Raw genomic sequence first — 12,331 nt, forward strand, 5'->3', positions numbered from 1 at the left:
CTTACAGTCCATGAAAGGCCATCATATGCATTGTTTTTAATTTATAATGTTTTGCTACTTTAATTAAAATCCAGGAATTTCATACCTCAAACGTTTTTTCTTTTCCCTCTTCTTCCTCTTCCTCATTCTCGGCACAGCTCTGTAAATTAAAATATTGATTTAACTGAAACTCTTTAAAACATTTACAATACAAATTAAGGAGGATTGATATAAATTAAGGATTCCTTTCAGTAAATACAACACTGACCTTTGCCATCATGTCAGCATAAGCAATGTATAGTGGATCCTCTTCTAGGAAACTAAAAAAAAAAAAGAGAGAGTTGTTTATCTATTATTGAATAGTAAGTATTTCTTTAGTGAGTTAGTATTTAAATAGTAAGTATTTACATCTATGTAGTTCTATATGAAAACGTCACCTTCTCTCTGTCAGAGCATTGTGACTGAAGTGAAGGATGAGCTGATGAAGAGGGTCTGGCTGAACTTCAGCTTCTTCTTCCTCTTCTTCTTCTACCACAGTCATGTGAGTTTTCTGCAGGAAGAGCCACTGAAGTTATAAAAACAGCATTCCCCACAATCAGCATTTTTTCTCTCTAAGTCCAGCTTTTTTTCCCTTTAACTATAATCAAAAGTCTAATTTTATAAACATTGGTTTCTATGACAGCTATTGTTTAAATTTATTTTTAAACCAAATGATGATACACTAACACACTCTGACACTGCAATCACCCTCTCACTCAAACCATGCTCTTCTACCTAATCACCAGGGCTGGGCTAAATCCAGAATTTAAGAATTGGCTCCCTTTCAATTAAGGGTAAATTTGAATTCAGCTGCCCATGTCCCGTAGGATGAGGAATTGGAACTACAAGCAAAAGAAATTACTGAATTGCTATACAAAGAAATTCAACACAACAGCAAATTATTCATAGCAGATCACTTCTAAGTCTTGTAAACTGCTTGAAGAGATCAATTATAGCAGTCTGGAAAATAAAACGTGCATTAAAATGATCATTATCTAGTGTTTCTGAAAATATTTCATACGTTGCATGTATGATAACTTGTTTATGGGTAATTCATAATGAAAAAATGCAATGCATCAAAAACTACTATGAATTTCTTTGAACTCATTCAATTTAATTCTACTTCCTTAAATTCAAATTACAATTACATTTCTGCTTCCTGTTCTACTTCAGTTCAAATTTAGGAGCTAAATTCTAAATTCTAAATGGTGCACAGCCCTAAACAAATAACTTCTACAGTATTACAAATCAAACCATTACATCACATACACTTAAAAACCTCATTAAAACACTAAAAGTGGTTCTCCCTGCTATGACAATAAACATATGAAATAAACACATTTGATACTTTATGCAATTTAGTTTCATTCCAGTCATTTTCAGCATTATGCCTCCAATAGTTTGTTTCCTGATTTTGCAGCAAGAGGCTCTGGATTTGAATTAGACATGCAGTTATTTTACACAAAGACACACTTACTGTAAATGTAATCAAGATCAGTTTTCTCTGTTCAGGCCTCGTGTAGCCACTTTAAATCCAATCTTTAAACTTAAGAAACTACTGCTATGTGACTTTACTTGGATCAGATGTGCTGCACAACAAGGTTAAATTTGCTGGATCCTGGACATACACTGGGCCTCAGTTGAGAAACACTTGATGGGATGACATAGTGGCCTGAGCATGGTCACTGGGGCCTGGTTGGATGCTCCAGAATTACACAGGGTCCAATGACCAGCTCAGGATAAACATGCAAATTTACATGGCAATGGAAGTGGCTTTGCAGTGTGTGTTAAGTGTTACATACTGCTGCAATTTAACGTTTTTCATTATTAAACAAATATTAGATATTACCAAAAGGGTGTCTTCACTAGATTTTAATAATTGAGTGCCCAATTATCAATGTTTACCATTTATAATAATACTAATAATAATATTACTAAGAATTTATTCCAGAGTAATGAAATATTTCATCACTCCTCAAAAGAATTCCCGCTAAATATGAAATATATTATAATTAGTGCTGTCAAACGATTAATTGCAATTAATCGCATCCAAAATAAAAGTTTTGTTTTATTTATATATATATATATATATATATATATATAGATATATATATAAATACACACATACAGTATATATATATATATATATATATATATATTATATATATATATATATATATAGAAAAATACATGTTGTATTATATATACATTTATATATTTATATTATTATATTTTATATCATATGTAAATATATTTAATATTTAAAATATATTTAAACGTAACATATTTTTCTTTAATATATACAAGCATGTTTTTGTATTTATATACACATAATAACTCACTCATTCATAGTATGGAAAAACACTTTTCATAGTATGGAATTAATCTTGTTTATTATTTTGACAGAACTTTTTTTTTATATTAATTTAATTTATATTTTGTCATTTATGATTATAATATTATGCGGGTCGATTTATACTGCAGACTGAACTTCAGCTAACACATGATCTCTACATGAGGTGAACATGCCACCGACTCTCACAACAAACGAGACTTACGAAAGAAAGACGACACCTAAAGAACAAAGCAGAGCGTCGCGGGGAACGTCCGCTCCTCTTACCACGGCTGCGCTGAAACGGACTGCTTTTCTAGTGAGATGGCGGGAACTGAGGCTCAGCCGAAACTCATGCATGCCTTGGCTGCTGTGCCTCGGTCGGTAGTGTGTCACGTAACCAGCAGAGCTGAACACAGGCCAGGATGAGTACATGAGGCGGGCAGAGACGTGCTCCCGCACCTTAGCGGGCACGGTGCTGGCCACAGAGCATTCGGCCGCCGAGAAGGCACCAGTGGGCACACACAGCACACAGGGCAGCGCTGATGCCCGCCCGGTACTTACTGCCAGGTCCTGCACTAGCTTCTCCTCAAAGGAGTACTCCTCTGTCTCTATCCAAAGTCTCTGATAGCCACTGAGGTAGAGGTTAATTGAGCGATGCCTGAAGAGTGGGGGGGAGAGGGAGGTTAAGAGGAAGATGAAGGAAGGAGATGCATTCTGTGGTGTGAGAGGAAGATGTACAGTCCATGGCCTCATCTGACTGGTCACCTTAATGAGGAAGTCCATGAAAGCTACCATTTAAATGGTCATTGTTGCACAAAGGATACTTGAGGTCAAGAACCTTCCACCCACCCTGAAACTTCCCAACGCTACATAAAGTGAAGAGACCCACCAGAAACGGAAGGTGACCATTCAGAGTGGCGGCGCTAAGTGTATGCTTGTGCTCAGCCCTTGGAGAATGGAAGAGGAGGACGAGGAGGTTGGGATCATGAGTTCTCTTAGTCTGACATTACCGTTAGCATGGAGAACAGACGGTCAAAGCTGGAGGTATGGTACACCTTTTCCAGCCAAACGTACCGATAGCCATTCAGGAAGTAATTATTATTTTTGTATCTGAAGTGTGTTATGGAGACAACAGAGAGGGACAGGTTTTAGGAGGAAGAAGAAAGGAGCATGAAAAAACACCAATAAAAACACTTTGCAGCACATTTAAACAGGATGGCACTAGAGGGAGTACAGAATGCATTAAGACGCACATGGAAGGAAGGAATAACTATTAAGAAAACTTTCAGAAGTACCTACTGAGTCAGTATATTTTAAAGCTGAAGGCCGTGAATGAATATTGCAAAAGCTGTCATTCTAATTTAAAGGCTTTCAAGGACATACCTTGGTAAGTTGTAGAGTGGTGCCATGCGGAAACAGGCAACCACGGCACGCTTTCTTTGCTTTGACAGCAGCTTTTGAAACACCATCTTCTTGTTCCTCAGCGGCTGCTCAATCTGAGAGTAAAATTTATGGAATGTTTAACACAAATAAGTGTTTTATTTCAGAGTGTGATAAATTAAAATGTATTACTTGCTGTTGAAGACAAAAATAGGCGGTACAAAAATAGGAAGCTAAATAAGATCAAGATACTGTTACATCTCTGGATAAACATATCACAGTTTGTGATTTCATCAAATTAGTGGTACCACTTTACAGTTAGGTTCAATTTGTAACATTAGTTAATGCATCAGGTATCATCAACTAACAATGAACTTTTGTTACAGCATTTATTAGGTGTCAATTAATTTAAAAAAAAATCAACTAATTAATCGCATAGTGTTATGTAATTAATCATGATATATTAAACATTACAATTTGCAATTAAATATATTTTCATATTGAATCTCCAAACATTTCATATATTAAATATAATATATTACAAACAAAATAAATATATTTGTTTAATTGCATCTTTTTACTAACTAGGCCTACTATGAATGAATGATTATATTGGTTTTATTTTTCATTTAATAACCATTACAGATTATTACAAATTTTATAACAATCTTTAATTTAGCCAAAAGATGTGGAAAAAAGATATTAGCATAGCTAAGGAAGTGTAAAAATTATGCTGCATTAATTATCTTTGTTGTGTTAAAATGCAATGTATTAATCACAGAAATAATATTTTTTCTTATCCCTAAATAAAATATTAAAAGTGTAAATGTAGAAATTAACATTAACCAAGATTAATACATATTTTAATAGTATTGCTCATTGTTAGTTCATGATACATTAGGTAACAAATTGAACCTTGCTGTGAATGTTAACCAACAAATAAGGATGCTGACACAGAGTAGGTAGATGAGGAAGGACATTACATAGCACGGGTGAATTAAATTTTTATGGCTCTTGTACCTGATCAAGGTGGTAGACAGCAGCAGAGATGGCCTGAACTCTCTCCACGTTTTGCTCTGGGTCTGGAGGTCCCTCATTCTTCACCACAACATCTTTGTAGAGGTTCAGCTGCCACTGCACTGCTGGATCTGCTGACTGTGATGGGAATAAGCCAATGTCAACATTTCAGCATCTAATCATGTATGTGAGATTGTGATTTGCTTCTCCAGACCTTCTCCTGAAGATGGAGGTTCTTTCTCAGGTAATCCTTAACCTCATCATCTGTGTCTTTCTGTTAAACAGAGAAACAGTTAAAGGTTTGTTACAGATCTCCAATAAAGCATGATTAAGACAACAAGAAATACACTCACCAGACTGTAACGGATCTTGGCAAGGGAAATGAGTTCCTGGTCTCCAGGAGTGCACATGTTCAGACCAATGGGCAACATCTTCTTGTGAGCTGCTACGATAAGGGAAGTCTGGATGGAGTACAACTCTCCTCTTCTCCTTTTTCCTCTTCTCTCTTGGTCCTGACCTCCAGACTGGTTTCACAAAACAATATATCACACATAAAACAAATGGCTGTAGCTCTTATAATGCATTTTTGTATTGATGAACACATGTATCCAGAGGATATTTCCACTTTGGCTTCACTACATGATTAGCTCAGAGCTTTTGGGTCCAATATACAGTAGCTGGCAATTACATTATATCACACTTACTTTTGACATCTTCGTCTTGCTGTCTCCAGTAAGAAATGCCAGGTTGTTAATTTCATTTTGCACCACAAAATTTTGCTCTTCCCTTTTAAAGTTCTATAAACAAAGAGCAGAAACCAGCTCTGGAAATCTTGAAATAATTAGAAAATTCTTAAAAATATTTGTTGAAGCCATACAGAGAACTTACATGAGATTTACACCAAAGGATGAAAATCTCTGACACCATTTTGAAAAGTTCAGTTGAATCTGAATCTGGTTTCTTCAGCCATTTGGATCTAGGCAAAAGTTAAATGAAATTAACAAAAAGTGATCTCTGTACACTGTAAATTTAGCACAATTTTTTTAGCAGCAATTTTGCAGTGGCCATCAAAAATGTTTGGCAGCTCCCTCTCAGGTCATGGCATAAATACCTGTTGTTGTCCACATAACGAATGAGCATTGGATAGAAGGCATACAGATCCCTGCAGAGAACAGCAAACTCATCCAGAATCTGCAGTTCAGCTTCCTGAGTGTCTGCCCTGCTTTCAGACCTCAGCAGCTCCTCCTCAGCCACTATCTTCACTGTCTTCTTCTTCAGTTTCTCCAGTGTCGGCAGGAAGTGCGTTCTAAGAAGATCTGAGCTAGCCTTGCTAATGATAGGCTGGGTGTATACTAAATAGGAGAGAGTTTACAGATGTTTGAGAAGGCATTGCAATCATCCTGTATCAGAGCATGCTTCTCACTACCAGTTTAAGTTCACTCTCACCTGCAAGTCTTTTCATCCACGGGGCATTGTCAATGCCAAGGTTGTTATTGAGAATCTTAAGGATATTTCCCAGAATTAGACTGAGATGCTCAGATGTGACAGTTGTGCTGCATTTGGAATTAGCTGGGGAGCTTTCTGGGCCTTTTGCCCACCAGTAAGACAGGTAGTTACACAACATGGGCAGGATGACCTCGATGACCTGTGGCATCTCTGTGTAGCGTGCTCCGGATTCCGAAATGTCACCAATGTCCTTCATCAGGCCGTCCAGATGCGGCATCTCAGGACACATCTCATCCACAGTGTCTGGCATGCTCAAAACTGTAAAATTATTCAATATTATTGCAATGAATTTAACAAATTATCTTTTTCTTTAGAAAAAGAAATGCCACTGTCACCAAAAGATCATTCTGCCTATTATGATTGGCTGCAAATGAACCATATTTTCATTATATGGTTTCTCACCAAACACCAAATGAATTCAAATAGTCTCCGATCCTGCCAATTATACTCACTAGCTCGTTCTCTTGGTGTCTTGGTGTTGAAGACAGATTGGGGATTGTGCATATTTAGGTGGGGTTCCAGGAATGCAACAGGCATGGCTCCAACCAGACTAGATAAACATTCACCCAGCACTGGAAGCTGTCTGTAAAAACCCAACATAGTCGTCTTAGTTTCACAAAGGAACGGATAGAGAACTAAACAAAAAGTTCCCTCAGAAACAGTTTTTTGTACTTTTCCACATAGATGTTCTTGCCAGTGCCCAAAGAGTAGAGGCTGGTCAGGATGCGGTAGCAGGACAGCTGAATGTCATCCACTGAAACATACAAGTGCAATTATTTAAAGTAATACAATACTTTTACGAGCAAATATGCAGCATATGGATTTTGGAATGGTAATCCAACTTCTAATGATTCCGGTTCCTTAAGCTAAATAGTCTTTTAGTACATTTCAAGAAAAAAATAAAAAAATAAATAAAATCCCCTGCCAAATTATGAGACAATTCAAAATAACAAATTGAAAATAACTCTTGCAAAAGGCAAGCTTATGGAAAAGTCATTAAAATCCTGTTTCCCCGTTTCCATGGCAGTTCATTAATAAAAATAAATTCTGGAAAAAAATATATATAATTCTGGAAGTCAACATGAGAAACTTTCTCATAATTATGACTAAGCATCTCATCTAATTGAGAAATTAAATCATAATGATAAGAAACCTTTCCATTATTATGAGTTAATATTGAGGAAAGATTTAAAAAATAATAATAATAATTTAATAAAAATGTATGTATTAATTCAATTCAAGTATATTTGTATAGCACTTTTTACTATACAAATCATTGCAAAGCAACTTTACAGAAAATTATGTTTTTACAATATTTAGTAGTAGCTTATCAGTGGTGACTCAGTTTATGTGCATATGGCAGAAATGTACTGAAAATCAATTAAAGACATAATCAAACAGACAATGAACACTATTAACAGCAATTATTATATGATGCAATCAAACAATAATGTATCCATAATAATGAGAGACTTAATAATTAATAATTACTTAATTTCTCATTATTATGAGATGTTAAGTTATTATTTTGAGAAATATTTCATTTTAAAAAGTTCTTAAAAAGTCTTAATTCCATGAGATTCTCATTATGAGATGAGATTTTAAGAATTGACTCATAAAACTAACATCATAGGTCAAAGAACAGCTGACTTACAAAGCAGCTCCGCTCCAAACTGGTGTTGGGTGATATGCTGAAAAAGAACCGTCAGGATGGGCAGCAGGGCCGCTGAGGTGTAGCTGATGATGTGGGTAACACCCTTCATCTGGGTGCGTGACTGACCCAACTTCCCCAGCTTTAAGTTCTCCAGAGTCTTCTCCAGGTCTTCTGCTGCATTCTCGAAGAACGTCCTGACACCAGCCTTCACCAGCTCTGAGCCAGACTTCATCACAGTCCTATGGGTCATAACAGAATCAGTTCAAAACAGCTGAGACATCAACCACCATTGACTGGTCAATGATTCGAGTTGCACAGAGATTTTGCTTACTACCTCAAGTCCAGTGAGCGTGACAGGATGTGCAAGCAGCTCACCATGGTGGTGGAGTCACTTCCTGAAAGAACAGACAGTCTTAAAGCTGCAGAACGAAGTTCGCCGGGCAAAATGAAGCTCAGTTATAAGAAGTATTTGAATATGCTTGAGATGTCTTACCAAAGAGTGATATTCTATGTCTGACAAGGGCTGCCAGCTTATAGAATAGACTAAGGAAGAATGGTTTAAGTTAGTATGACAGTAAAAAAACAATCCTTGCATCCAAATATGCAAAAAAAAGTGCCACTTTATGAAAATTAAAAAAAAGTCCGTATTTCACTGAATTCAGTATATACACTGATGGAATCAGAATTCTGTCATATTCTGGATAAATATGGGAATTTTTATACCAAATTTATACTATTATATTTTGAAAGTTAACTAGTTAACTATTATTCTACTTTTTCAGTATGCACTCATATAATATGCATTTATATATTATGGATTTATATAGTCTTATAACAGATTTTGGCTTTATTGTAATAGCAGCACCTGGTGATCATCTCCTTCTCTTTGTTGGATGCATAGCCACTGCTGCTCAGGCTGATGTTGGGGGATGACAGGAAGTACAAACAGTGGTTTTTGAAGTACTGGTCTATGAGGGGCAGCAGAACCTACATTGTAAGCGATCAAGAGTAAAACGTTTTAAAAAATGGGCTTTAACTTTTGGAAATATTACGTTTCAAGACTGTTCTGCATATGGACAGAGAGTGTTTGCTCGTAAACTGAATGCTACCTTAGCAAAAAACTTGATTTCTTGATCATGGGGAGATTTTTCTGTCTTCCCACTGGTAGCCATAGCCTCTGAAAAGTCAAGCAGAGAAAACAACTGATCACCTTGATATGTTTTTCTATCAATCCATCAATCTGTTATATTCATCATTTTTTCTCACCAAGATGAGCGATAAACTCCTGTGCAGAATCTACATAATTCAAAAGCCTCTTGAGGAACTTATAGGCGATCCTCTTTTCCATAGAAGAGGAATCCTGCTCCATGTCCTTCTGACCTCTGCATATGCACAGAAAAAAAACATTAATTATAAATCATATAGACCCTGAACATTTGAATGGTACTGTTTTTTTTTTCTGATTATATAAGACAGAATCTAAGAGTACACTGACCTGCTGATGGCGTATCCATTGACCTGCAGGAATTTAAAGAGTTCCTGGGCCTTCTCTCGATCTCTGTACTTCTCCTTTGCTGTCAGCGTGTCGTATGGTACCAACAATGGATGACTTCCTCCTCCTTTCAGTGACAACACACAATGAGTCAATGCATCTGGGACAGCTTAGACAGGATTGAGCCAAACAGACTTTTCCAGGAGAAAAGCTTCACCTTTACTGTCAAGTTCCTTTTTCTTCTTCTTTGCCCAAATGTTGTGGTAATTTTCTGCAACTGTTTCAACCATCGCCTGTTGAAATGATTTCATTGAAAATAAAAATGTAATATACAATAAATGAAATATGCATTGTTCGCAACAATTCGATTCACACTTGCCTGTAGTTCTCTTGATAGAATAACATTTTCCAAATCTTGTGGGGCTGGAATAAACTCACCCTGTTAAGTGAAAAACAAACAACACAATGTGCTAAATGCACTATGACAGACACAACAAAGAAAAAAACACCCTCCTGCTATATAAAATTACCTGTGAGGACTCTGATATCTTGCGCTGTTTCTCTGTTTCCCTTTGCTGGAACATGGCCTCTCCTTCTTTGGTCCTCTCAATGTTCCATCCCATTGCCAACATGGTCTTTAGAGTGTCTTTCACAGGATAGCGGTAAGTCTCCCTTTCCTACACAGAGCGACGGATTTAAATAGATTAAAATTCATCCTTTGAAACTGACATTTGTGTTAGAGACAAAAGTCAATACGGAAGAATGTGATTTGGATTTAATGTGTACCTTTTCACTCAGTGCTTTGTACGGTTTCAGAAGTGGATGAGTTTTAGCTTTGTCATCTACTTTATCTCCCACAGTCCAGCCAAGAGCGATCTATCACCATAAAAGATAAAACAAGCAGTCATGCTTTTTCTAATTCAACAGAAGTAGAGATTGAGTGGCACAATAAAATGTGCAAGATTAATGCGATGAGTTTTAACCATGTCCAACCTTCTCAGAGGACCATTTCTCATGGGTATGGTCAGCAAACTTGCTTGCAATGTAATCTAGCTTTTCAGGCAGCGAGATGCTGAAAGACAAACAGTATAGCATGAAGTCCAGAAAGGTCAAATGAAAGGATTTCTACATGCGGTTTCATTGTTTCAATGGTACTTACTTAGCAGTGTTAATAGGCACGGGGTCGAAGTTGCCTTGCGCATCCACAGAGGCCTGCTTAACTAATGTGGAACCTGGACTGGAGTCCACGTAGTCAGGTGGTATGGCACCAGCTATGGCACTCAGACACGGCATGGCCATTTTGAAAAGCTCTGCATCATATTTCTGCAAAACAGACAATGTATTTAATGTGCAAAGTTCGATAAGATCTTTGAAATAACTTTACATTCATTTTATAGTGGGGCTGTCAATTAGGTGTTTTAATTATTTAACTGTTATTAATTATACCATTTTTGTTTACATAAAAAGAAAATTAATTATATAAAATAATCTAATTAATCAAATTATATTTCTATAGTAAGGGATTTTCCTACTCTTTCCAAAAAAGATTTAAGTTAAATGATTTTTAATTTTATAAAGTTATTTAAAATGCCAAATACAAACACATAAAACTAATGCAATGACCACAGATGTGTACTCTACCCTGACCAACAATTAAAAAATACATCAGACTTCCAAAGAAAATTTTTGTAGTACATATTCAATTAATTGTTGTGTCACACTCATCAAATTTAATAATATAGTTTTTGAATAATCTTAATTATGGACCAAAAAAAATAAAAAACTAAAAAAACTAAAAGACATTTCCAATGTTCCACAGTAGTAATTTTAATAATAAAATAAGTCATACAAGTTTGGAACGACATGAGAGTGAGCAATTTTAAAAAAAAAAGCAATTAATAAAAAGCAATTATTTCGAATATATTGATTGCTTAACTGACATCCCAAATTTATACCTGAAGTATGTTTTGTACCTTTTGAGAAAGAGCATCAAAAAGTCCCCAGAAGAGTTTCTTGGTGAGGTGGAGTTCCTCCTCTGATGCCATTCCATAGCTGCCAAGGCCTGTTGGCAGACAGTAGTACTTCCAGTTCTGCTCATAGTGATTGGTTAAAAGCTGCAAGGGTAAACAGATATGTGGATTAAGCTGTCAACATTCAGGATACTTAAAATTATACTCTTCAGACAGATTGTGTTAAAACATCCCTTATTATCTAGAATAAAGATTGATTTTATACTTGGATTCGATTTAGGGATTTTTCTTGGTTCACACGTCTGAAAAATAATTTAAAGGTGTGTGTTCTGCCAAGCACTCTTCTATAGTAGGGTGGTTATGATGGGGTGAGACAGCTGCCAGCAGAGAGACAAGGTGCTGAAATTGTAAGGAGAGTACGACCTGCTCACACCTGCCTATCAAAGGATCATGGGTAGGAGGATTTGTGGTGACTCATGGTGACAGTTGCATCAGGTTATGTGCAATCCAGATGCTCTGTGTGTGTGCACAGTGTGTAAAGCTGTCAAAACACAGAAGTTATGACTATGAGCCGAGTGACCTCACTGTAAAGAAACATACTTTTCATCAAGGATGACGTGTGCCCTGTACAGCAATAACATGCAGCATGTGCACAAGCTGTCTGTGTTGTTTTAGCATCTGCTTCATGAAAAGAAATTTTGTAAATCATAGGTTATGTTGAAAAAGCACTCATAAAATATATCCTAAACATGAATCACATGGAATAGATCCTGTAGGTTTTTTAATGACATTAAAAGCACCACTGTAAAAGCAAAACTGTATAGTTAATATGCCTCTAATGTTCTTATTAAAATTAATAATGTAACCAAATGGTAATATGGATGAAATGTACACTACAATCAGGGTCAGTATGATTTTGGTTTTTGAATGAAATTATTTATTTTATTTAGTAAGGATGC

The 12,331-nt window shown here is 36.1% G+C and overlaps 1 protein-coding gene across 4 annotated transcripts in view; it reads right to left on the reverse strand.

Moving 5' to 3' along the window:
* LOC109113555 (ryanodine receptor 3-like) overlaps window positions 1-12,331 on the reverse strand; it is an 82,615-nt gene that overhangs the window by 12,259 nt on the left and 58,025 nt on the right. For 3 of the 4 annotated variants that reach the window (XM_042777814.1, XM_042777816.1, XM_042777813.1), the window contains 28 exons: window positions 11,376-11,516; window positions 10,562-10,725; window positions 10,396-10,474; window positions 10,189-10,278; window positions 9,933-10,079; window positions 9,782-9,841; window positions 9,620-9,695; window positions 9,406-9,529; window positions 9,177-9,292; window positions 9,020-9,087; window positions 8,776-8,897; window positions 8,404-8,453; window positions 8,245-8,305; window positions 7,911-8,149; window positions 6,929-7,010; window positions 6,709-6,839; window positions 6,197-6,514; window positions 5,862-6,102; window positions 5,639-5,726; window positions 5,455-5,547; window positions 5,104-5,274; window positions 4,965-5,024; window positions 4,754-4,888; window positions 3,737-3,849; window positions 2,915-3,011; window positions 417-529; window positions 248-299; window positions 86-139 (listed from right to left, as the gene is read on the reverse strand). In XM_042777814.1, the coding sequence (XP_042633748.1) occupies window positions 86-139; window positions 248-299; window positions 417-529; window positions 2,915-3,011; window positions 3,737-3,849; window positions 4,754-4,888; window positions 4,965-5,024; window positions 5,104-5,274; window positions 5,455-5,547; window positions 5,639-5,726; window positions 5,862-6,102; window positions 6,197-6,514; window positions 6,709-6,839; window positions 6,929-7,010; window positions 7,911-8,149; window positions 8,245-8,305; window positions 8,404-8,453; window positions 8,776-8,897; window positions 9,020-9,087; window positions 9,177-9,292; window positions 9,406-9,529; window positions 9,620-9,695; window positions 9,782-9,841; window positions 9,933-10,079; window positions 10,189-10,278; window positions 10,396-10,474; window positions 10,562-10,725; window positions 11,376-11,516 (3,285 nt within the window). Of the gene's footprint in view, window positions 1-85; window positions 140-247; window positions 300-416; window positions 530-2,638; window positions 3,012-3,736; window positions 3,850-4,753; window positions 4,889-4,964; window positions 5,025-5,103; window positions 5,275-5,454; window positions 5,548-5,638; window positions 5,727-5,861; window positions 6,103-6,196; window positions 6,515-6,708; window positions 6,840-6,928; window positions 7,011-7,910; window positions 8,150-8,244; window positions 8,306-8,403; window positions 8,454-8,775; window positions 8,898-9,019; window positions 9,088-9,176; window positions 9,293-9,405; window positions 9,530-9,619; window positions 9,696-9,781; window positions 9,842-9,932; window positions 10,080-10,188; window positions 10,279-10,395; window positions 10,475-10,561; window positions 10,726-11,375; window positions 11,517-12,331 lie in introns of all 4 variants that reach the window. The other variant, XM_042777812.1, reaches the window with a different exon arrangement.

The sequence above is a fragment of the Cyprinus carpio genome, chromosome A20 (assembly GCF_018340385.1).
Source record: "Cyprinus carpio isolate SPL01 chromosome A20, ASM1834038v1, whole genome shotgun sequence".
Lineage (NCBI taxonomy): Eukaryota > Metazoa > Chordata > Actinopteri > Cypriniformes > Cyprinidae > Cyprinus > Cyprinus carpio.